General features: G+C 55.5%; 1 protein-coding gene across 2 annotated transcripts in view; it reads right to left on the bottom strand.

The window, feature by feature from the left end:
• The window catches only part of EEIG1 (estrogen-induced osteoclastogenesis regulator 1), a 323245-nt gene that overhangs the window by 48231 nt on the left and 252516 nt on the right, over positions 1 to 22498 (bottom strand). For both annotated transcript variants that reach the window (XM_069236930.1, XM_069236931.1), the window contains exon 10: positions 14047 to 14116. In XM_069236930.1, coding sequence (XP_069093031.1) covers positions 14047 to 14116 — 70 coding nt within the window. The remainder of the gene's footprint in view (positions 1 to 14046; positions 14117 to 22498) is intronic.

Raw genomic sequence — 22498 nt, 5'->3', positions numbered from 1 at the left:
CTAGCACTCTCAAGCACTGCATCTAGCGCTCATGAAGCCCTGCACCTAACACTCTCATGAAACCCTGCACCTAGCGCTCTCATGAAGACCTGCACCTCACGCTCTCATGAAGCTCTGCACCTCGCCCTCTCATGAAGCCCTGCAACTCGCCCTCTCATGAAGCCCTGCACCTCACCCTCTCATGAACCCCTACACCTCGCGCCCTCATGAACCCCTGAACCTCGCCCTTTCATGAAGCCCTCTACCTCGTGCTCTCACGAACCACTGCATCTTACATTCTCACGAAGCCCTGCACCTGCGCTCTCATGAGGCTCTGCACGTCATGCTCTCATGAAGCTCTGCACCTTGCGCTCTCATGAAGCCCTGCACCTCGCGCTCTCATGAAGCCCTGCACCTCGCGCTCTCATAAAGCCCTGCTCCTCGCGCTCTCATGAAGCCCTGCACCTCGCGCTCTCACGAGGCTTTCATGAAGCCCTGCACCTTGCGCTTTCACGAGGCTCTGCACCTCGCGCTCTCACGAGGCTCTGCACCTCGCGTTTTCACAAGGCTCTGCACCTCGCGCTCTCACGAAGCTCTGCACCTCGCGCTCTCACGAGGCTCTGCACCTCGCGCTCTCACGAGGCTCTGCACCTCGCGCTCTCATGAGGCTCTACACCTCGCGCTCTCATGAAGCCCTGCACCTAGCGCTCTCACGAATCACTGCACCTAGCGATCTCATGAGGCTCTGCACCATGCTCTCATGAAGCCCTGCACCTCGCGCTCTCATGAAGCCCCGCACCTCACGCTGTAATGGGGCTCTGCACCTCGCGCTCTCATGAAGCCCTGCACCTAACACTCTCATGAAGCCCTGCACGTTGTGCTCTCATGGGGCTCTGCACCTCGCGCTCTCATGAAGCCCTGCACCTCGCCCTTTCATGAAGCCCTGTACCTCGTGCTCTCACGAACCACTGCACCTAACATTCTCACGAAGCCCTGCACCTGCGCTCTCATGAGGCTCTGCACCTGCGCTTTCATGAAGCTCTGCACCTCGCGCTCTCATGAAGCCCTGCACTTCGCGCTCTCATGAAGCCCTGCACCTCGCGCTCTCATGAAGGCCTGCACCTCGCGCTCTCATGAAGCCTTGCACCTAACAGTCTCATGAAGCCCTGCACCTCGTGCTCTCATGAAGCCCCGCACCTCGCGCTGTAATGGGGCTCTGCACCTCGCGCTCTCATGAAGCCCTGCACCTAACACTCTCATGAAGCCCTGCACCTCGTGCTCTCATGGGGCTCTGCACCTCGCGCTCTCATGAAGCCCTGCACCTTGCACTCTCATGGGGCTCTGCACCTCGCGCTCTCATGAAGCCCTGCACCTAGCGATCTCATGAGGCTCTGCACCTCGCACTCTTATGAAGCCCTGCACCTCGCGCTCTTATGAAGCCCTGCACCTCGCGCTCTCATGAAGCCCTGCACCTCGCCTCCTCATGAAGCCCTGCCCCTCGCCTCCTCATGAAGCCCTGCACCTCGCCATCTCATGAAGCCTTGCACCTCGCCTCCTCATGAAGCCCTGCACCTCGCCTCCTCATGAAGCCCTGCACCTCGCCTCCTCATGAAGCCCTGCACCACGCCCTCTCATGAAGCCTTGCACCACGCGCTCTCATGAAGCCCTGCACCTCACGCTCTCATGAAGCCCTGCACCTCGCGCTCTCATGAGGCTCTGAACCCCGCCCTCTCATGAGCCCTGCACCTCGCCCTCTCATGAAGCCCTGCACCTCGCCCTCTCATGAAGCCCTGCACCTCGCGCTCTCATGAAGCCCTGCACCTAGCGCTCTCATGAAGCCCCGCACCTTGCACTCTCATGAAGCACTGCACCTAGCACTCTCATGAAGCACTGCACCTAGCACTCTGAGGTCTTGCACCTTGTGCTCTTATGAGGTCGTACACCTCGTGCTTTCATGAAGCCCTGCACCTCGCGCTCTCATGAAGCCCTGCACCTCGAGATCTCATGAGGCTCTGCACCTCGCGCTCTCACGGGGCTCTGCACCTCACGCTCTCATGAAGCCCTGCACCTTGTGCTCTTATGAGGTCTTGCACCTCGTGCTTTCATGAAGTCCCACACCTCGCGCTCTCATGAAGCCCTGTACCTAGCGCTCTCATGAAGCCTCGCACCTCGCGCTCTCATGAAGCCCTGCACCTTGCAATCTTATGAGGCTCTGCACCTAGCGCTCTCATGAGGCTCTGCACCTCACGCTCTCACGAGGCCCTGCACCTAGCGCTCTCACGAAGCTCTGCACCTAGCGCTCTCACGAAGCTCTGCATCTAGCGCTCTCATGAAGCCCGCACCTCACACACTCATGAAGTCCTGCACCTCGCGCTCTCAGGAAGCCCTACACCTTGCAGTTTTATGAGGCTCTGCACCTAGCGCTCTCATGAGGCTCTGCACCTAGCACTCTCATGGAGCACTGCACCTAGCGCTCTCATGAAGAACTGTACCTAGCACTCTCAACTACTGCTACCTAGCACTCTCAAGCACTGCACCTAGCGCTCGTGAAGCACTGCACCTAGCGCTCTCGTGAAGCACTGCACCTCGTGATCTCACGAGGCTCTGCACCTCGCGCTCTCACGGGGCTCTGCAGCTCACGCTCTCATGAAGCCCTGCACTTCGCGATCTCATGAGACTCTGCACCTCGCGCTCTCACGGGGCTCTGCACCTCGCGCTCTCATGAAGCCCTGCAGCTCCCGCTCTCACGAAGCACTGCACCTCGCGCTCTCATGAAGCCCTGCACCTCGGGCTCTCACGAATCACTGCAACTAACACTCTCATGAAGCCCAGCACCTTGCGCTTTCATGAAGCCCTGCACCTTGCGCTTTCATGAAGCCCTGCACCTTGCGCTTTCATGAAGCCCTGCACCTCGCCCTCTCAAGAAGCCCGCACCTAGCGATCGCACGAATCACTGCACCTAACACTCTCATGAAGCCCTGCAGCTCCCGCTCTCATGAAGCCCTGCACCTCGCGCTCTCATGAAGCTCCGCACCTCGCCCTCTCATGAAGCCCTGCATCCCGCCCTCTCATGAAGCCCTGCATCCCGCCCTCTCACGAAGCCCTGCACCATGCGCTCTCACGAATCACTGCACCTAACACTCTCATGAAGCCCTGCACCTCGCGCTCTCATGAAGCCTTGCACCTCACGCTTTCATGGGGCTCTGCACCTTGCGCTCTCATGAAGCCCTGCACCTCGCATTCTCTCACAAATCACTGCACCTAACACTCTCATGAAGCCCTGCACCTCACGCTCTCATGAAGTACTGTACCTAGTGCTCTCATCAAGCACTGTACCCAGCACTCTCAACTACTGCTACCTAGCACTCTCAAGCACTGCATCTAGCGCTCATGAAGCCCTGCACCTAACACTCTCATGAAACCATGCACCTAGCGCTCTCATGAAGACCTGCACCTCACGCTCATGAAGCTCTGCACCTCGCCCTCTCATGAAGCCCTACACCTCGCCCTCTCATGAAGCCCTGCACCTCGCCCTCTCATGAACCCCTGCACCTAGCGCCCTTATGAACCCCTGCACCTCGCCCTTTCATGAAGCCCTGTACCTCGTGCTCTCACGAACCACTGCATCTTACATTCTCACGAAGCCCTGCACCTGCGCTCTCATGAGGCTCTGCACGTCATGCTCTCATGAAGCTCTGCACCTTGCGCTCTCATGAAGCCCTGCACCTCGCGCTCTCATGAAGCCCTGCACCTCGCGCTCTCATGAAGCCCTGCACCTCGCGCTCTCATGAAGCCCTGCACCTCGCGCTCTCATGAAGCCCTGCACCTCGCGCTCGCATGAAGCCCTGCTCCTCGCGCTCGCATGAAGCCCTGCACCTCGCGCTCTCACGAGGCTTTCATGAAGCCCTGCACCTTGCGCTTTCACGAGGCTCTGCACCTCGCGCTCTCACGAGGCTCTGCACCTCGCGTTCTCACGAGGCTCTGCACCTCGCGCTCTCACGAGGCTCTGCACCTCGCGCTCTCATGAAGCCCTGCACCTAGCGCTCTCACGAATCACTGCACCTAGCGATCTCATGAGGCTCTGCACCATGCTCTCATGAAGCCCTGCACCTCGCGCTCTCTTGAAGCCCCGCACCTTGCGCTGTAATGGGGCTCTGCACCTCGCGCTCTCATGAAGCCATGCACCTAACACTCTCATGAAGCCCTGCACCTTGTGCTCTCATGGGGCTCTGCACCTCGCGCTCTCATGAAGCCCTGCACCTCGCCCTTTCATGAAGCCCTGTACCTCGTGCTCTCACGAACCACTGCACCTAACATTCTCACGAAGCCCTGCACCTGCGCTCTCATGAGGGTCTGCACCTCACGCTCTCATGAAGCTCTGCACCTCGCGCTCTCATGAAGCCCTGCACTTCGCGCTCTCATGAAGCCCTGCACCTCGCGCTCTCATGAAGCCTTGCACCTAACAGTCTCATGAAGCCCTGCACCTCGTGCTCTCATGAAGCCCCGCACCTCGCGCTGTAATGGGGCTCTGCACCTCGCGCTCTCATGAAGCCCTGCACCTAACACTCTCATGAAGCCCTGCACCTCGTGCTCTCATGGGGCTCTGCACCTCGCGCTCTCATGAAGCCCTGCACCTAGCGATCTCATGAGGCTCTGCACCTCGCACTCTTATGAAGCCCTGCACCTCGCGCTCTTATGAAGCCCTGCACCTCGCGCTCTCATGAAGCCCTGCACCTCGCCTCCTCATGAAGCCCTGCACCTCGCCTCCTCATGAAGCCCTGCACCTCGCCTCCTCATGAAGCCCTGCACCTCGCCTCCTCATGAAGCCCTGCACCTCGCCATCTCATGAAGCCTTGCACCTCGCCTCCTCATGAAGCCCTGCACCTCGCCTCCTCATGAAGCCCTGCACCTCGCCTCCTCATGAAGCCCTGCACCTCGCCCTCTCATTAAGCCTTGCACCGCGCGCTCTCATGAAGCCTTGCACCGCGCGCTCTCATGAAGCCCTGCACCTTGCGCTCTCATGAGGCTCTGCACCCCTCCCTCTCATGAGCCCTGCACCTCGCCCTCTCATGAAGCCCTGCACCTCGCCCTCTCATGAAGCCCTGCACCTCGCCCTCTCATGAAGCCCTGCACCTCGTGCTCTCATGAAGCCCTGCACCTAGCGCTCTCATGAAGCCCCGCACCTTGCACTCTCATGAAGCACTGCACCTAGCACTCTCATGAAGCACTGCACCTAGCACTCTGAGGTCTTGCACCTTGTGCTCTTATGAGGTCGTGCACCTCGTGCTTTCATGAAGCCCTGCACCCCGTGCTCTCATGAAGCCCTGCACCTCACGATCTCATGAGGCTCTGCACCTCGCGCTCTCACGGGGCTCTGCACCTCACGCTCTCATGAAGCCCTGCACCTTGTGCTCTTATGAGGTCTTGCACCTCGTGCTTTCATGAAGTCCCACACCTCGCGCTCTCATGAAGCCCTGTACCTAGCGCTCTCATGAAGCCTCGCACCTCGCGCTCTCATGAAGCCTCGCACCTTGCAATCTTATGAGGCTCTGCACCTAGCGCTCTCATGAGGCTCTGCACCTCACACTCTCACGAGGCTCTGCACCTAGCGCTCTCACAAAGCTCTGCATCTAGCGCTCTCATGAAGCCCACACCTCACACACTCATGAAGTCCTGCACCTCGCGCTCTCAGGAAGCCCTACACCTTGCAGTCTTATGAGGCTCTGCACCTAGCGCTCTCATGAGGCTCTGCACCTCGCGCTCTCATGAAGCCCTGCACCTAGCGCTCTCACGAATCACTGCACCTAGCGATCTCATGAGGCTCTGCACCATGCTCTCATGAAGCCCTGCACCTCGCGCTCTCTTGAAGCCCCGCACCTTGCGCTGTAATGGGGCTCTGCACCTCGCGCTCTCATGAAGCCATGCACCTAACACTCTCATGAAGCCCTGCACCTTGTGCTCTCATGAGGCTCTGCACCTCGCGCTCTCATGAAGCCCTGCACCTCGCCCTTTCATGAAGCCCTGTACCTCGTGCTCTCACGAACCACTGCACCTAACATTCTCACGAAGCCCTGCACCTGCGCTCTCATGAGGCTCTGCACCTCACGCTCTCATGAAGCTCTGCACCTCGCGCTCTCATGAAGCCCTGCACTTCGCGCTCTCATGAAGCCCTGCACCTCGCGCTCTCATGAAGCCTTGCACCTAACAGTCTCATGAAGCCCTGCACCTCGTGCTCTCATGAAGCCCCGCACCTCGCGCTGTAATGGGGCTCTGCACCTCGCGCTCTCATGAAGCCCTGCACCTAACACTCTCATGAAGCCCTGCACCTCATGCTCTCATGGGGCTCTGCACCTCGCGCTCTCATGAAGCCCTGCACCTAGCGATCTCATGAGGCTCTGCACCTCGCACTCTTATGAAGCCCTGCACCTCGCGCTCTTATGAAGCCCTGCACCTCGCGCTCTCATGAAGCCCTGCACCTCGCCTCCTCATGAAGCCCTGCACCTCGCCTCCTCATGAAGCCCTGCACCTCGCCTCCTCATGAAGCCCTGCACCTCGCCATCTCATGAAGCCTTGCACCTCGCCTCCTCATGAAGCCCTGCACCTCGCCTCCTCATGAAGCCCTGCACCTCGCCTCCTCATGAAGCCCTGCACCTCGCCCTCTCATTAAGCCTTGCACCGCGCGCTCTCATGAAGCCCTGCACCTCGCGCTCTCATGAAGCCCTGCACCTCGCGCTCTCATGAGGCTCTGCACCCCTCCCTCTCATGAGCCCTGCACCTCGCCCTCTCATGAAGCCCTGCACCTCGCCCTCTCATGAAGCCCTGCACCTCGCCCTCTCATGAAGCCCTGCACCTCGTGCTCTCATGAAGCCCTGCACCTAGCGCTCTCATGAAGCCCCGCACCTTGCACTCTCATGAAGCACTGCACCTAGCACTCTCATGAAGCACTGCACCTAGCACTCTGAGGTCTTGCACCTTGTGCTCTTATGAGGTCGTGCACCTCGTGCTTTCATGAAGCCCTGCACCCCGTGCTCTCATGAAGCCCTGCACCTCACGATCTCATGAGGCTCTGCACCTCGCGCTCTCACGGGGCTCTGCACCTCACGCTCTCATGAAGCCCTGCACCTTGTGCTCTTATGAGGTCTTGCACCTCGTGCTTTCATGAAGTCCCACACCTCGCGCTCTCATGAAGCCCTGTACCTAGCGCTCTCATGAAGCCTCGCACCTCGCGCTCTCATGAAGCCTCGCACCTTGCAATCTTATGAGGCTCTGCACCTAGCGCTCTCATGAGGCTCTGCACCTCACACTCTCACGAGGCTCTGCACCTAGCGCTCTCACAAAGCTCTGCATCTAGCGCTCTCATGAAGCCCACACCTCACACACTCATGAAGTCCTGCACCTCGCGCTCTCAGGAAGCCCTACACCTTGCAGTCTTATGAGGCTCTGCACCTAGCGCTCTCATGAGGCTCTGCACCTAGCACTCTCATGGAGCACTGCACCTAGCGCTCTCATGAAGAACTGTACCTAGCACTCTCAAGCACTGCACCTAGCGCTCTCGTGAAGCACTGCACCTACCGCTCTCGTGAAGCACTGCACCTAGCGCTCTCACGAATGTCTGCGCCTAGCACTCTCATAAAGCCCTGCGCCTCGCGCTCTCATGAAGCCCTGCACCTAGTGCTCTCATGAAGCCCTGCACCTAGTGCTCTCATGAAGCCCTGCACCTAGTGCTCTCATGAAGCCCTACACCCAGCGATCTCATGAGGCTCTGCACCTCGTACTCTCACGAGGCTCTGCACCTCGCATTCTCACGAGGCTCTGCACCTCGCGTTCTCACGAGGCTCTGCACCACGCGCTCTCACGAGGCTCTGCACCTCGCGCTCTCATGAAGCCCTGCACCTAGCGCTCTCACGAATCACTGCACCTAGCGATCTCATGAGGCTCTGCACCTCGCGCTCTCATGAAGCCCTGCACCTCGCGCTCTCATGAAGCCCCGCACTTCGCGCTCTCATGGGGCTCTGCACCTCGCGCTCTCATGAAGCCCCACACCTAGTGCTCTCACGAATCACTGCACCTAGTGATCTCATGAGGCTCTGCACCTCGTGCTCTCACGAGGCTCTGCACCTCGCGCTCTCATGAAGCCCTGCACCTCGCGCTCTCATGAAGCCCTGCACCTCGCGCTCTCATGAAGCCTTGCACCTAACAGTCTCATGAAGCCCTGCACCTCGTGCTCTCATGAAGCCCCGCACCTCGTGCTCTCATGAAGCCCCGCACCTCGCGCTGTAATGGGGCTCTGCACCTCGCGCTCTCATGAAGCCCTGCACCTAACACTCTCATGAAGCCCTGCACCTCGTGCTCTCATGGGGCTCTGCACCTCGCGCTCTCATGAAGCCCTGCACCTTGCACTCTCATGGGGCTCTGCACCTCACGCTCTCATGAAGCCCTGCACCTAGCGATCTCATGAGGCTCTGCACCTCGCGCTCTTATGAAGCCCTGCACCTCGCGCTCTCACAAAGCCCTGCACCTCCCACTCTCATGAGCCCTGCACCTCGCCTCCTCATGAAGCCCTGCACCTCGCCTCCTCATGAAGCCCTGCACCTCGCCATCTCATGAAGCCCTGCACCTCGCCCTCTCATGAAGCCTTGCACCGCGCGCTCTCATGAAGCCCTGCACCTCGCGCTCTCATGAAGCCCTGCACCTCGCGCTCTCATGAGGTTCTGCACCTCGCCCTCTCATGAGCCCTGCACCTCGCCCTCTCATGAGCCCTGCACCTCGCCCTCTCATGAAGCCCTGCACCTCGCCCTCTCATGAAGCCCTGCACCTCGCACTCTCATGAAGCCCTGCACCTCGCACTCTCATGAAGCCCCGCACCTTGCACTCTCATGAAGCACTGCACCTAGCACTCTGAGGTCTTGCACCTTGTGCTCTTATGAGGTTGTGCACCTCGTGCTTTCATGAAGCCCTGCACCTCGCGCTCTCATGAAGCCCTGCACCTCGCGATCTCATGAGGCTCTGCACCTCGCGCTCTCACGGGCCTCTGCACCTCACGCTCTCATGAAGCCCTGCACCTTGTGCTCTTATGAGGTCTTGCACCTCGTGCTTTCATGAAGTCCCACACCTCGTGCTCTCATGAAGCCCTGTACCTAGCGCTCTCATGAAGCCTCGCACCTCGCGCTCTCATGAAGCCCTGCACCTTGCAATCTTATGAGGCTCTGCACCTAGCGCTCTCATGAGGCTCTGCACCTCACGCTCTCACGAGGCTCTGCACCTAGCGTTCTCACGAAGCTCTGCATCTAGCGCTCTCATGAAGCCCGCACCTCGCACACTCATGAAGTCCTGCACCTCGCGCTCTCATGAAGCCCTACACCTTGCAGTCTTATGAGGCTCTGCATCTAGCGCTCTCATGAGGCTCTGCACCTAGCACTCTCATGGAGCACTGCACCTAGCGCTCTCATGAATAACTGTGCCTAGCACTCTCAACTACTGCTACCTAGCACTCTCAAGCACTGCACCTAGCGCTTGTGAAGCACTGCACCTAGCGCTCTCGTGAAGCACTGCACCTACCGCTCTCGTGAAGCACTGCACCTAGCGCTCTCACGAATGTCTGCGCCTAGCACTCTCATAAAGCCTTGCGCCTCGCGCTCTCATGAAGCCCTGCACCTAGTGCTCTCATGAAGCCCTGCAGCTCCCACTCTCATGAAGCCCTGCACCCAGCGATCTCATGAAGTCCCGCACCTCGCCCTCTCATGAAGCCCTGCACCTCGGCTCTAATGAAGCTCAGCACCTCGAGCTCTCATGAAGCCCCGCACCTCGCGCTCTCATGAAGCCCTGCACCTCGCCCACTTATGAGCCCTACACCTCACACTCTCATGAAGCCCTCCACCTCGTGCTCTTATGAACGCCTACACCTAGCGTTCTCATGAAGCCCGCACCTCGCCCTCTCATGAAGCCCTGCACCTCGGCTCTCATGAAGCTCTGCACCTCGCGCTCTCATGAAGCCCCGCACCTCGCGCTCTCACGAAGCCCTGCACCTCGCAATCTCATGAGGCTCTGCAACTAGCGCTTTCATGAAGCACTGCTCCTAGCGCTCTCATGGGGCCCTGCACCTCGCGCTCTCATGAAGCCCTGCACCTAACTCTCTCATGAAGCCCTGCACCTAGCGCTCTGAGGCCTTGCACCTTGTGCTCTTATGAGGTCTTGCACCTAGCGCTCTCACGAAGCACTGCACCTCGCGCTCTCATGAAGCCCTGCACCTTGCGCTCTCATGAAGCACTGCTCCTAGCGCTCTCATGAGGCACTGCACCTCGCGCTCTCATGAAGCCCTGCACCTTGCGCTCTCATGAAGCACTGCTCCTAGCGCTCTCATGAGGCACTGCACCTAGCGCTCTCATGAGGCACTGCACCTAGTGCTCTCATGGGGCCCTGCACCTAGCACTCTCATGAGGCTCTGCAGCTAGCGCTCTCATGAAAGTCTGCACCTAGCGCTCTCATGAATCACTGGATGTAGTGCTCTCGTAAAGCACTGCACCTCGAGCTCTGAGGCACTGTACCTATTGCTCTCACGAAGCTGCATCTAGCACTCTCATAAAGCCCTGCACCTCGTGCTCTCATGAAGCCCTGCATCCCGCACTCTCATGAAGCATTGCACCTAGCGCTCTCATGAGGCACTGCACCTAGCGCTCTCATGAGGCACTGCCCCTCGCGCTCTTGAGGCACTGCACCTAGCACTCTCATGAGGCACTGCACCTAGCACTCTCATGAGGCACTGCACCTAGCGCTCTCATGAGGCACTGCACCTACCGCACTCATGAGGCTCCGCACCTACTGCACTCATGAAGCTGCAGCTAGTGTTCTCATGAAGCAAGAGTGCTCTGAGGAAACCCACACTGGCTTTAGGCTGGAGTGTGAGGGTCTGTGACGAACCCCCATCCTCCCAGGCCTGAGGAAGTGAAGTGGGGACGAACCTTACAAGGCCTTCACAACTGGTGTAGCCGAAAGGAGCACCCAGTGCTGTCATTAATCACTGGACCTAGCGCTCTCGTAAAGCCCTGTACCTACCGCTCTTCACCTAGAGCTCTCATGAAGCACTGCACCTAGCGCTCTCATGAAGTGAAGCACTGCAGCTACAGCTCTCATGAAGCACTGCACCTACCACTCTGCACCAAGCGCTCTTATGAAGCTGTACCTAACGCTCTCATTAAGTTCTGTACCTAGTGCTCTCACCAAGCAATGTAGCTAGCACTCTCATGGGGCTCTGCACCTAGCGCTCTTTGGAAGCCCTGCACCTCGCGCTCTCATGAAGCACTGCACCTAACATTCTCACGAAGCCCTGCAACTAGTGCTCTGAGGCTCTGCACCTAGCTCTCTCATGATGCTCTGCACCTAGCGCTCTCATGAGGCTCTGCACCTAGCGCGCTCATGAGGCTCTGCACCTAGCGCGCTCATGAGGCTCTGCACCTAGCGCGCTCATGAGACTCTGCACCTAGCGCTCTCAAAAGGCACTGCAACTAGCGAACCCCAGATGCTCTGCACCTAGCGCTCTCATGAGGCTCAGCACCTAGCGCTTTCATGAGACTCTGCACCTAGCGCGCTCATGAGGCTCTGCACCTAGCGTGCTCATGAGGCTCTGCACCTAGCGCTCATGAGGCTCTGCACCTAGCGCTCATGAGGCTCTGCACCTAGCACGCTCATGAGGCTCTGCACCTAGCACGCTCATGGCGTTCATGAGGCTTTGCACCTAGCGCTCTCATGAGGCTCTGCACCTAGCGCTCTCATGAGGCTCTGCACCTAGCGCTCATGAGGCTCTGCACCTAGCGCTCATGAGGCTCTGCACCTAGCGCTCTTATGAGGCACTGCACCTAGTGCTCATGAGGCTCTGCACCTAGCGCTTATGAGGCTCTGCACCTAGCGCTCATGATGCTCTGCACCTAGCACTCATGAGGCTCTGCGCCTAGCGCTCATGAGATTCTGCACCTAACGCTCTCATTAGGCACTGCACCTAGCACTCATGAGGTTCTGCACCTAGCGCTCCCATGAGACTCTACACCTAGCACTCTCATGGAGCACTGCACCTACCACTCTCAACTACTGCTACCTAGCACTCTCAAGCACTGCACCTAGCACTCTCGTGAAGCACTGCAGCTCCCGCTCTCATGAAGCACTGCACCTAGTGCTCTTGTGAAGCTCTGCACCTCGTGCTCCCATGAGGCTCTGCACCTATAGCTTTCATGAATCACTGTACCCAGCGCTCTCGTAAAGCCCTGCACCTACCGCTCTTCACCTAGAGCTCTCATGAAATGAAGCACTGCAGCTACAGCTCTCATGAAGCACTGCACCTACCACTCTGCACCAAGCGCTCTCATGAAGCTGCACCTAGCGCTCCCATGAAGCCCTGCACCTAGCGCTCACATGAAGCTCCGCATCTAACTCTCACATGAAGCTCTGCACCTCGCGCTCCCATGAGGCTCTGCACCTATAGCTCTCATGAATCACTGGACCCAGCGCTCTTGTAAAGGACTGCACCTAGTGCTCTCTTAAAGGTCTGCACCTAGCTCTCTCATGAAGCAGTGCACCTAGAGCTCTGCATCTAGAGCTCTCATGAAGCACTGCACTTAGCGGTCTCATGAAGATCTGCACCTAGCGCTCTCAAGAGGCACTGCACCTAGCGCTCTCATGAGACTCTGCACCTAGCACTCTCATGGAGCACTGCACCTAGCGCTCTCATGAAGCACTGTACCTGGTGCTCTCATCAAGCACTGTACCTAGCACTCTCAAGCACAGCATCTAGCGCTCATGAAGCACTGCATCTAGCGCTCTCATGAATGTCTGCACCTAGCACTCTCATGAGGAACTGCACCTAGCGCTCTCATGAACCACTGCACCAAGTGCTCTCATGAAGCGCTGCACTTAGCGCTCTCATGAAGGTCTGCATGAGGCACTGCACCTAGCCCTTTCATGAAGTTAAGCACTGCAGCTACAGCTCTCATGAAGCACTGCACCTACCACTCTGCACCTAGCGCTCTCATGAAGCTCTGCACCTAGCGCTCTCATGAAGCACTGTACCTGGTGCTCTCATCAAGCACTGTACCTAGCACTCTCAAGCACAGCATCTAGCGCTCATGAAGCACTGCACCTAGCGCTCTCATGAATGTCTGCACCTAGCACTCTCATGAGGAACTGCACCTAGCGCTCTCATGAACCACTGCACCAAGTGCTCTCATGAAGCGCTGCACTTAGCGCTCTCATGAAGGTCTGCATGAGGCACTGCACCTAGCCCTTTCATGAAGTTAAGCACTGCAGCTACAGCTCTCATGAAGCACTGCACCTACCACTCTGCACCTAGTGCTCTCATGAACCACTGCACCAAGTGCTCTCATGAAGCGCTGCACCTACCACTCTGCACCTAGCGCTTTCATGAGGCTCTGCACCTAGCACTCATGAAGTTCTGCACCTAGTGCTCTCATGAAGCTCTACCACCTAGCGCACTCATGAGGCTCTGCACCTAGTGACAATGGAGCTGGAGTTTGTGGGGGCACCTCTGCTGAGGGTACCTGCACCCCGCGCTAGGAGAGCATGCCATAGGGGTGACTTGCCTGGTGCAGTGACCTGTAGTGAAAAGGTGCATGCACCCTTTCACGCTGGCTGCAACGGCAGGCCTGCAAACACACTTTACATGGGCTCCCCGTGGGTGGCATAATACATGCTGCAGCCCATGGGTGCCCCAATACCATGGGTACCTAAGTATCATATACTAGGGACTTATAAGGGGGCACCAGTATGCCAAATATGGGGTATTTGTGGTCCAAGCAACCAAGTTTAAAGGGACAGAGCACAATCACTGAGGTCCTTGTTAGCAGGATCCCAGTGAACACAGTCAAACACACTGACAACAGGCAGAAAATGGTGGTAACCATCCAAGAAAGAGGGTAATCTCCTACACCTCCCACTTCACTTTCTTGATTTCCCTGGTGCATCTGTACTCACTCATTGTGAGCTCTCTACCTTACCTGGTCCCCTCTCTCAGTGCCTCAGCTCCCTCCTTTACCAAGATCCACACTGCTTTGATTGTGTTACCTGTTTGCCAGCTGAGTCCCGCTTAGTGTGGTGGTCCCGTCCCTGCTCACAAACAGGCGCAAGTTACTGTCTGCAAAAGAAAAGAGAGAACTGAGTGCAGGAGAGAAACAAACTGCTTTATACTCTGCATGTCACAATGAGCTGTAGATGGCAGCGGAACTACACAGTGCCAGACTCTCAGAAGGTGCTACCTCAGGCCCTCTCGGACAGGGCAGTGCCTGGCACTATCAGACCTCACTGTGGCCGCCAGTGTTTCACTGCGGTGCCTGCTGCTCTTGGACCACACAGCAGCTGGCTGACTCAAAGAGCACTGTGCCTAGCGCTTACATAAACCACTGCACCTAGAGCTCCCAAAGCACTGCACCAAGCGTTGCCATAATGCACTGCACCTAGTGCTCTTGCGAAGCCCTGCACCAAGCGTCGTCATAAAGCACTGCACCTAGCGCTCTCGTTAAGCACTGCACCAAGCGTCATAAAGCACTGCACCTAGCGCTCTCATAAACCACTGCACCTAGCACTCTCGTAAAGCATTGCACCAAGCGCTCTCATAAACCACTGTGCCTAGCGCTCTCTTAAAGCACTGCACCAAGCGCTCTCATAAACCACTGCACCTAGCACTCTCGTAAAGCATTGCACCAAGCGCTCTCATAAACCACCGCGCCTAGTGCTCTCATAAAACATTGCACCAAGCGCTCTCATAAACCACTGCACCTAGAGCTCTCATAAACCACTGCACCTAGCGCTCTCGTAAAGCACTGCATCAAGCGCTCTCATAAACGACTGCACCTAGCGCTCTCATAAAGCACTGCACCAAGCGCTCTCATAAACCACTGCACCTAGAGCTCTCATAAACCACTGCACCTAGCGCTCTCGTAAAGCACAGCATCAAGCGCTCTCATAAATCACTGCACCTAGCGCTCTCATAAAGCACTGCACCAAGCGCTCTAACAAACCACTGCACCTAGAGCTCTCATAAACCACTGAACCTAGCGCTCTCGTAAAGCACTGCATCAAGCACTCATAAACCACTGCACCTAGCGCTCTCATAAAGCACTGCACCAAGTGCTCTCATAAAGCACTGCACCTAGCGAGACCATGAAGCACTGCGCCTGGCGCTGGCATAAACCACTCCACCTAGCACACTCAAAGCACTGCACCAAGTGTCGCCATAATGCACTGCACCTAGTGCTCTTGTAAAGCACTGCACCAAGTGTCGTCATCAAGCACTGCACCTAGCGCTCTCGTAAAGCACTGCACCTAGCACTCTCATAAACCACTGCACCCGGCACTCTACTAAAGCACTGCACCATGCGCTCTCATAAACCACTGCACCTAGAGCTCTCATAAACCACTGCACCTAGCGCCCTCGTAAAGCACTGCATCAAGCGCTCTCATAAACCACGGCACCTAGCGCTCTCATAAACCACTGCACCTAGCACTCTCGTAAAGCATTGCACCAAGCGCTCTCATAAACCATTGCGCCTAGTGCTCTCATAAAGCATTGCACCAAGCGCTCTCATAAACCACTGCACCTAGAGCTCTCATAAACCACTGCACCTATCGCTCTCGTAAAGCACTGCATCAAGCGCTCTCATAAACCACTGCACCTAGCGCTCTCATAAAGCACTGCACCAAGCGCTCTAGTAAACCACTGCACCTAGAGCTCTCATAAACCACTGCACCTAGCGCTCTCGTAAAGCACTGAATCAAGCGCTCTCATAAACCACTGCACCTAGCGCTCTCATAAAGCACTGCACCAAGTGCTCTCATAAAGCACTGCACCTAGCGAGACCATGAAGCACTGCGCCTGGCGCTGGCATAAACCACTGCACCTGGCGCACTCAAAGCACTGCACCAAGTGTCGCCATAATGCACTGCGCCTAGTGCTCTTGTAAAGCACTGCACCAAGTGTCGTCATAAAGCACTGCACCTAGCGCTCTCGTAAAGCACTGCACCTAGCGCTCTCGTAAAGCACTGCACCTAGCACTCTCATAAACCACTGCACCTGGCACTCTACTAAAGCACTGTACCAAGTGCTCTCATAAACCACTGCACCTAGAGCTCTCATAAACCACTGCACCTAGCGCTCTCGTAAAGCACTGCATCAAGCGCTCTCATAAACCACTGCACCTAGCGCTCTCATAAACCCCTGCACCTAGCACTCTCGTAAAGCATTGCACCAAGCACTCTCATAAACCACTACGCCTAGTGCTCTCATAAAGCATTGCACCAAGCGCTCTCATAAACCACTGCACCTAGAGCTCTCATAAACCACTGCACCTAGCGCTCTCGTAAAGCACTGCATCAAGCGCTCTCATAAATCACTGCACCTAGCGCTCTCATAAAGCACTGCACCAAGCGCTCTAACAAACCACTGCACCTAGAGCTCTCATAAACCACTGAACCTAGCGCTCTCGTAAAGCACTGCATCAAGCGCTCATAAACCACTGCACCTAGCGCTCTCATAAAGCACTGCACCAAGTGCTCTCATAAAGAACTGCACCTAGCGAGACCATGAAGCACTGCGCCTGGCGCTGGCATAAACCACTCCACCTAGCACACTCAAAGCACTGCACCAAGTGTCGCCATAATGCACTGCACCTAGTGCTCTTGTAAAGCACTGCACCAAGTGTCGTCATCAAGCACTGCACCTAGCGCTCTCGTAAAGCACTACACCTAGCACTCTCATAAACCACTGCACCCGGCACTCTACTAAAGCACTGCACCAAGCGCTCTCATAAACCACTGCACCTAGAGCTCTCATAAACCACTGCACCTAGCGCTCTCATAAAGCACTGCACCAAGTGCTCTCATAAAGCACTGCACCTAGCGAGACCATGAAGCACTGCACCTGGCGCTGGCATAAACCACTGCAACTGGCGCACTCATAGCACTGCACCAAGTGTTGCCATAATGCACTGTGCCTAGTGCTCTTGTAAAGCACTGCACCAAGTGTCGTCATAAAGCACTGCACCTAGCGCTCTCGTACAGCACTGCACCTAGCACTCTCATAAACCACTGCGCCTAGCGCTCTCATAAAGCACTGCACCAAGCGCTCTCATAAACCACTGCACCTAGTGCTCTCATAAACCACTACGACTAGCGCTCTCGTAAACCACTGCATCAAGCGCTCTCGAAAACCACTGCACCTAGAGCTCTCATAAAGCACTGCACCTAGCGCTCTCATAATGCACTGGACCTAGCGTCGCCATAAAGCACTGCGCCTAGCGCTGGCATAAACCACTGCGCCTAGCGCTCTCAAGGCACTGCACCAAGCATCACCTTAAAGCACTGTGCCTAGCGCTCTCGTAAAGCACTGCATGCAGAGCTCTCAAAGTGCTGCACCTAGCACTCCCATAAACCACTGACCCTAGCGCTCTCAAAGCACTGCACCAAGCGTCGTCATAAAGCACTGCACCAAGTGCTCGCATGAACAACTGCACCTTGAGGTTCCATAAACCAGTGCACGTAGTGCTCCCCTAAAGCACTGCATCTAGCTCTCTCGTAAAGCACTGCATCTAGGGCTCTTGTAAAGCACTACATCTACAGAGTCATAAACAACTGCACCTAGCGCTCCCGTAAACCATTGCACTTAGTCCTCTTGTAAAGCACTGCACCTAGCGATCTCGTGAAGCACTGCACCTAGCGCTCTCATGAAGCACTGCAACTAGCGCTCTCATGAAGCACTGTAACTAGCGCAAACATGAAGCACTGCATCAAGCGCTCTCATAAACCACGGCACCTAGCGCTCTCATAAACCACTGCACCTAGCACTCTCGTAAAGCCTTGCACCAAGCGCTCTCATAAACCATTGCGCCTAGTGCTCTCATAAAGCATTGCACCAAGCGCTCTCATAAACCACTGCGCCTAGAGCTCTCATAAACCACTGCACCTATCGCTCTCGTAAAGCACTGCATCAAGCGCTCTCATAAACCACTGCACCTAGCGCTCTCATAAAGCACTGCACCAAGCGCTCTAATAAACCACTGCACCTAGAGCTCTCATAAACCACTGCACCTAGCGCTCTCGTAAAGCACTGAATCAAGCGCTCTCATAAACCACTGCACCTAGCGCTCTCATAAAGCCCTGCACCAAGTGCTCTCATAAAGCACTGCACCTAGCGAGACCATGAAGCACTGCGCCTGGCGCTGGCATAAACCACTGCACCTGGAGCACTCAAAGCACTGCACCAAGTGTCGCCATAATGCACTGCGCCTAGTGCTCTTGTAAAGCACTGCACCAAGTGTCGTCATAAAGCACTGCACCTAGCGCTCTCGTAAAGCACTGCACCTAGCACTCTCATAAACCACTGCACCTGGCACTCTACTAAAGCACTGTACCAAGTGCTCTCATAAACCACTGCACCTAGAGCTCTCATAAACCACTGCACCTAGCGCCCTCGTAAAGCACTGCATCAAGCGCTCTCATAAACCACTGCACCTAGCGCTCTCATAAACCACTGCACCTAGCACTCTCGTAAAGCATTGCACCAAGCGCTCTCATAAACCATTGCGCCTAGTGCTCTCATAAAGCATTGCACCAAACGCTCTCATAAACCACTGCACCTAGCGCTCTCGTAAACCACTGCACCTAGCGCTCTCGTAAAGCACTGCATCACGCGCTCTCATAAACCACTGCACCTAGCGCTCTCATAAAGCACTGCACCAAGCGCTCTAATAAACCACTGCACCAAGCGCTCTAATAAACCACTGCACCTAGAGCTCTCATAAACCACTGCACCTAGCGCTCTCGTAAAGCACTGAATCAAGCGCTCTCATAAACCACTGCACCTAGCGCTCTCATAAAGCACTGCACCAAGTGCTCTCATAAAGCACTGCACCTAGCGAGACCATGAAGCACTGCGCCTGGCGCTGGCATAAACCACTGCAACTGGCGCACTCAAAGCACTGCACCAAGTGTCGCCATAATGCACTGTGCCTAGTGCTCTTGTAAAGCACTGCACCAAGTGTCGTCATAAAGCACTGCACCTAGCGCTCTCGTACAGCACTGCACCTAGCACTCTCATAAACCACTGCGCCTAGCGCTCTCATAAAGCACTGCACCAAGCGCTCTCATAAACCTCTGCACCTAGTGCTCTCATAAACCACTACGACTAGCGCTCTCGTAAACCACTGCATCAAGCGCTCTCGAAAACCACTGCACCTAGAACTCTCATAAAGCACTGCACCTAGCGCTCTCATAATGCACTAGACCTAGCGTCGCCATAAAGCACTGCGCCTAGCGCTGGCATAAACCACTGCGCCTAGCGCTCTCAAGGCACTGCACCAAGCATCACCTTAAAGCACTGTGCCTAGCGCTCTCGTAAAGCACTGCATGCAGAGCTCTCAAAGTGCTGCACCTAGCGCTCCCATAAACCACTGACCCTAGCGCTCTCAAAGCACTGCACCAAGCGTCGTCATAAAGCACTGCACCAAGTGCTCGCATGAACAACTGCACCTTGCGGTTCCATAAACCAGTGCACGTAGTGCTCCCCTAAAGCACTGCATCTAGCTCTCTCGTAAAGCACTGCATCTAGGGCTCTTGTAAAGCACTACATCTACAGAGTCATAAACAACTGCACCTAGCGCTCCCGTAAACCATTGCACTTAGTCCTCTTGTAAAGCACTGCACCTAGCGATCTCGTGAAGCACTGCACCTAGCGCTCTCATGAAGCACTGCAACTAGCGCTCTCATGAAGCACTGCAACTAGCGCAAACATGAAGCACTGTAACTAGCGCAAACATGAAGCACTGCACCTAGCGCTTTCAGGAAGCACTGCACCTAGCGCTTTCAAGAAGCACTGCACCTATAGCTTTCATGAAGCACTGCACTTAGCGCTCTCATGAAACATTGCACCTAGTGCTCTTATCAAGTATTGCACACTGGTAAAGCACTATGCCTAGTATTCTCATAAAGCATGGCAATAGCACTGTGGCCCAAACGCACTCAAAGCACTACACCAAGCGCTTTAATAAAGAAATGCACCTAGCGCTCTGATAAAGCACTGTACCTAGCGCTTTCATAATGCGGTGCAACAATCGCTCTCATAAAAGAAAGCACATAGTGATCTCATAACAAGACATCTAGTGATCTAATAAAGCAAAGCACCTAGCAATCTCATAAAGCACTGCACCTAGCGCTCTGAAAGCAATGCACCTAGCACTCTGAAAGCAATGCACCCAGCGCTCTTGTAAAGCACTGAACCTAGCTCTCAAATAAAGCACTGCACGTAGCGCTCAGGTAAAGCACTGCAAGTAGCGCTCAGGTAAAGCACTGCACTGCACGTAGCGCTCAGGTCAGGTAAAGCACTGCACTGCACATAGTGCTCAGGTAAAGCACTTCACAGCACGTAGCGCTTAGGTAAAGCAATGCACTGCACGTAGCTCTCAGGTAAAGCACTGCACATAGCACTCAGGTAAAGCACTGCACGTAGCGCTCAGGTAAAGCACTGCACTGCACGTAGTGCTCAGGTAAATCACTGCACGTAGCACTCAGGTAAAGCACAGCACTGCACTGCACGTAGCGCTCAGGTAAAGCACTGCACTGCACATAGAGCTCAGGTAAAGTACTGCACGTAGCGTTCAGGTAAAGCAATGCACGTAGCGCTCAGGTAAAGCACTGCACGTAGCGCTCAGGTAAAGCACTGCACGTAGCGCTCAGGTAAAGCACTGCACGTAGCGCTCAGGTAAAGCAATGTACGTAGAGCTCAGGTAAAGCACTGCACTTAGCGCTCAGGTAAAGCACTGCACTTAGCACTCAGGTAAAGCACTGCACGTAGAGCTCAGGTAAAGCAATGCACGTAGCGCTCAGGTAAAGCAATGCACGTAGAGCTCAGGTAAAGCACCGCACGTAGTGCTCACGTAAAGCACTGCACGTAGAGCTCAGGTAAAGCACTGCACGTAGAGCTCAGGTAAAGCACTGCACGTCACTCAGGTAAAGCACTGCACGTAGCTCAGGTAAAGCAATGCACGTAGCGCTCAGGTAAAGCAATGCACGTAGAGCTCAGGTAAAGCAATGCACGTAGCGCTCAGGTAAAGCACTGCACGTAGCGCTCAGATAAAGCAATGCACGTAGCGCTCAGGTAAAGCAATGCAGGTAGAGCTCAGGTAAAACACTGCACTTAGCGCTCAGGTAAAACAATGTACGTAGCGCTCAAGTAAAGCACTGCACTGCACGTAGCGCTCAGGTAAAGCACTGCACGTAGCGCTCAGGTAAAGCACTGCACTCAGCGCTCTGACCACACTGTGGTGGATGCAGTTTGACTGCAATGACACACTTCTCTGCTGTCTCACCCTGCAGTAAAGAGCTTCTCTGCTGTCTCGCTCTGCAGTAAAGAGCTTCTCTGCTGTCTCGCTCTGCAGTAAAGAGCTTCTCTGCTGTATCTCAGTCTGCAGTAAAGAGCTTCTCTGCTGTCTCGCTCTGCAGTAAAAGCTTCTCTGCTGTCTCGCTCTGCAGTAAAGAGCTTCTCTGCTGTCTCCCTCTGTAGTAAAGAGCTTCTCTGCTGTCTCGCTCTGCAGTAAAGAGCTTCTCTGCTGTCTCGCTCTGCAATAAAGAGCTTCTCTGCTGTCTCTCATCCTGCAGTAAAGAGCTTCTCTGCTGTCTCGCTCTGCAATAAAGAGCTTCTCTGCTGTCTCACTCTGCAGTAAAGAGCTTCTCTGCTGTCTCGCTCTGCAGTAAAGAGCTTCTCTGCTGTCTCTCATCCTGCAGTAAAGAGCTTCTCTGCTGTCTCGCCCTGCAGTAAAGAGCTTCTCTGCTGTCTCACTCTGCAGTAAAGAGCTTCTCTGCTGTCTCGCTCTGCAGTAAAGAGCTTCTCTGCTGTCTCTCACTCTGCAGAAAAGAGCTTCTCTGCTGTCTCGCTCGGCAGTAAAGAGCTTCTCTGCTGTCTCGCTCTGCAGTAAAGAGCTTCTCTGCTGTCTCGCTCTGCAGTAAAGAGCTTCTCTGCTGTCTCGCTCTGCAATAAAGAGCTTCTCTGCTGTCTCGCTCTGCAATAAAGAGCTTCTCTGCTGTCTCGCTCTGCAATAAAGAGCTTCTCTGCTGTCTCTCATCCTGCAGTAAAGAGCTTCTCTGCTGTCTCGCCCTGCAGTAAAGAGCTTCTCTGCTGTCTCACTCTGCAGTAAAGAGCTTCTCTGCTGTCTCACTCTGCAGTAAAGAGCTTCTCTGCTGTCTCGCTCTGCAGTAAAGAGCTTCTCTGCTGTCTCTCACTCTGCAGAAAAGAGCTTCTCTGCTGTCTCGCTCGGCAGTAAAGAGCTTCTCTGCTGTCTCTCACTCTGCAGTAAAGAGCTTCTCTGCTGTCTCGCTCTGCAGTAAAAGCTTCTCTGCTGTCTCGCTCTGCAGTAAAGAGCTTCTCTGCTGTCTCTCACTCTGCAGTAAAGAGCTTCTCTGCTGTCTCGCTCTGCAGTAAAGAGCTTCTCTGCTGTCTCGCTCTGTAGTAAAGAGCTTCTCTGCTGTCTCG

The sequence above is a fragment of the Pleurodeles waltl genome, chromosome 6 (genome assembly GCF_031143425.1).
Source record: "Pleurodeles waltl isolate 20211129_DDA chromosome 6, aPleWal1.hap1.20221129, whole genome shotgun sequence".
NCBI lineage: Eukaryota > Metazoa > Chordata > Amphibia > Caudata > Salamandridae > Pleurodeles > Pleurodeles waltl.
The sequence above is the reverse complement of the archived record's forward strand: the minus strand, read 5'-3'. Positions and strand labels throughout refer to the sequence as shown.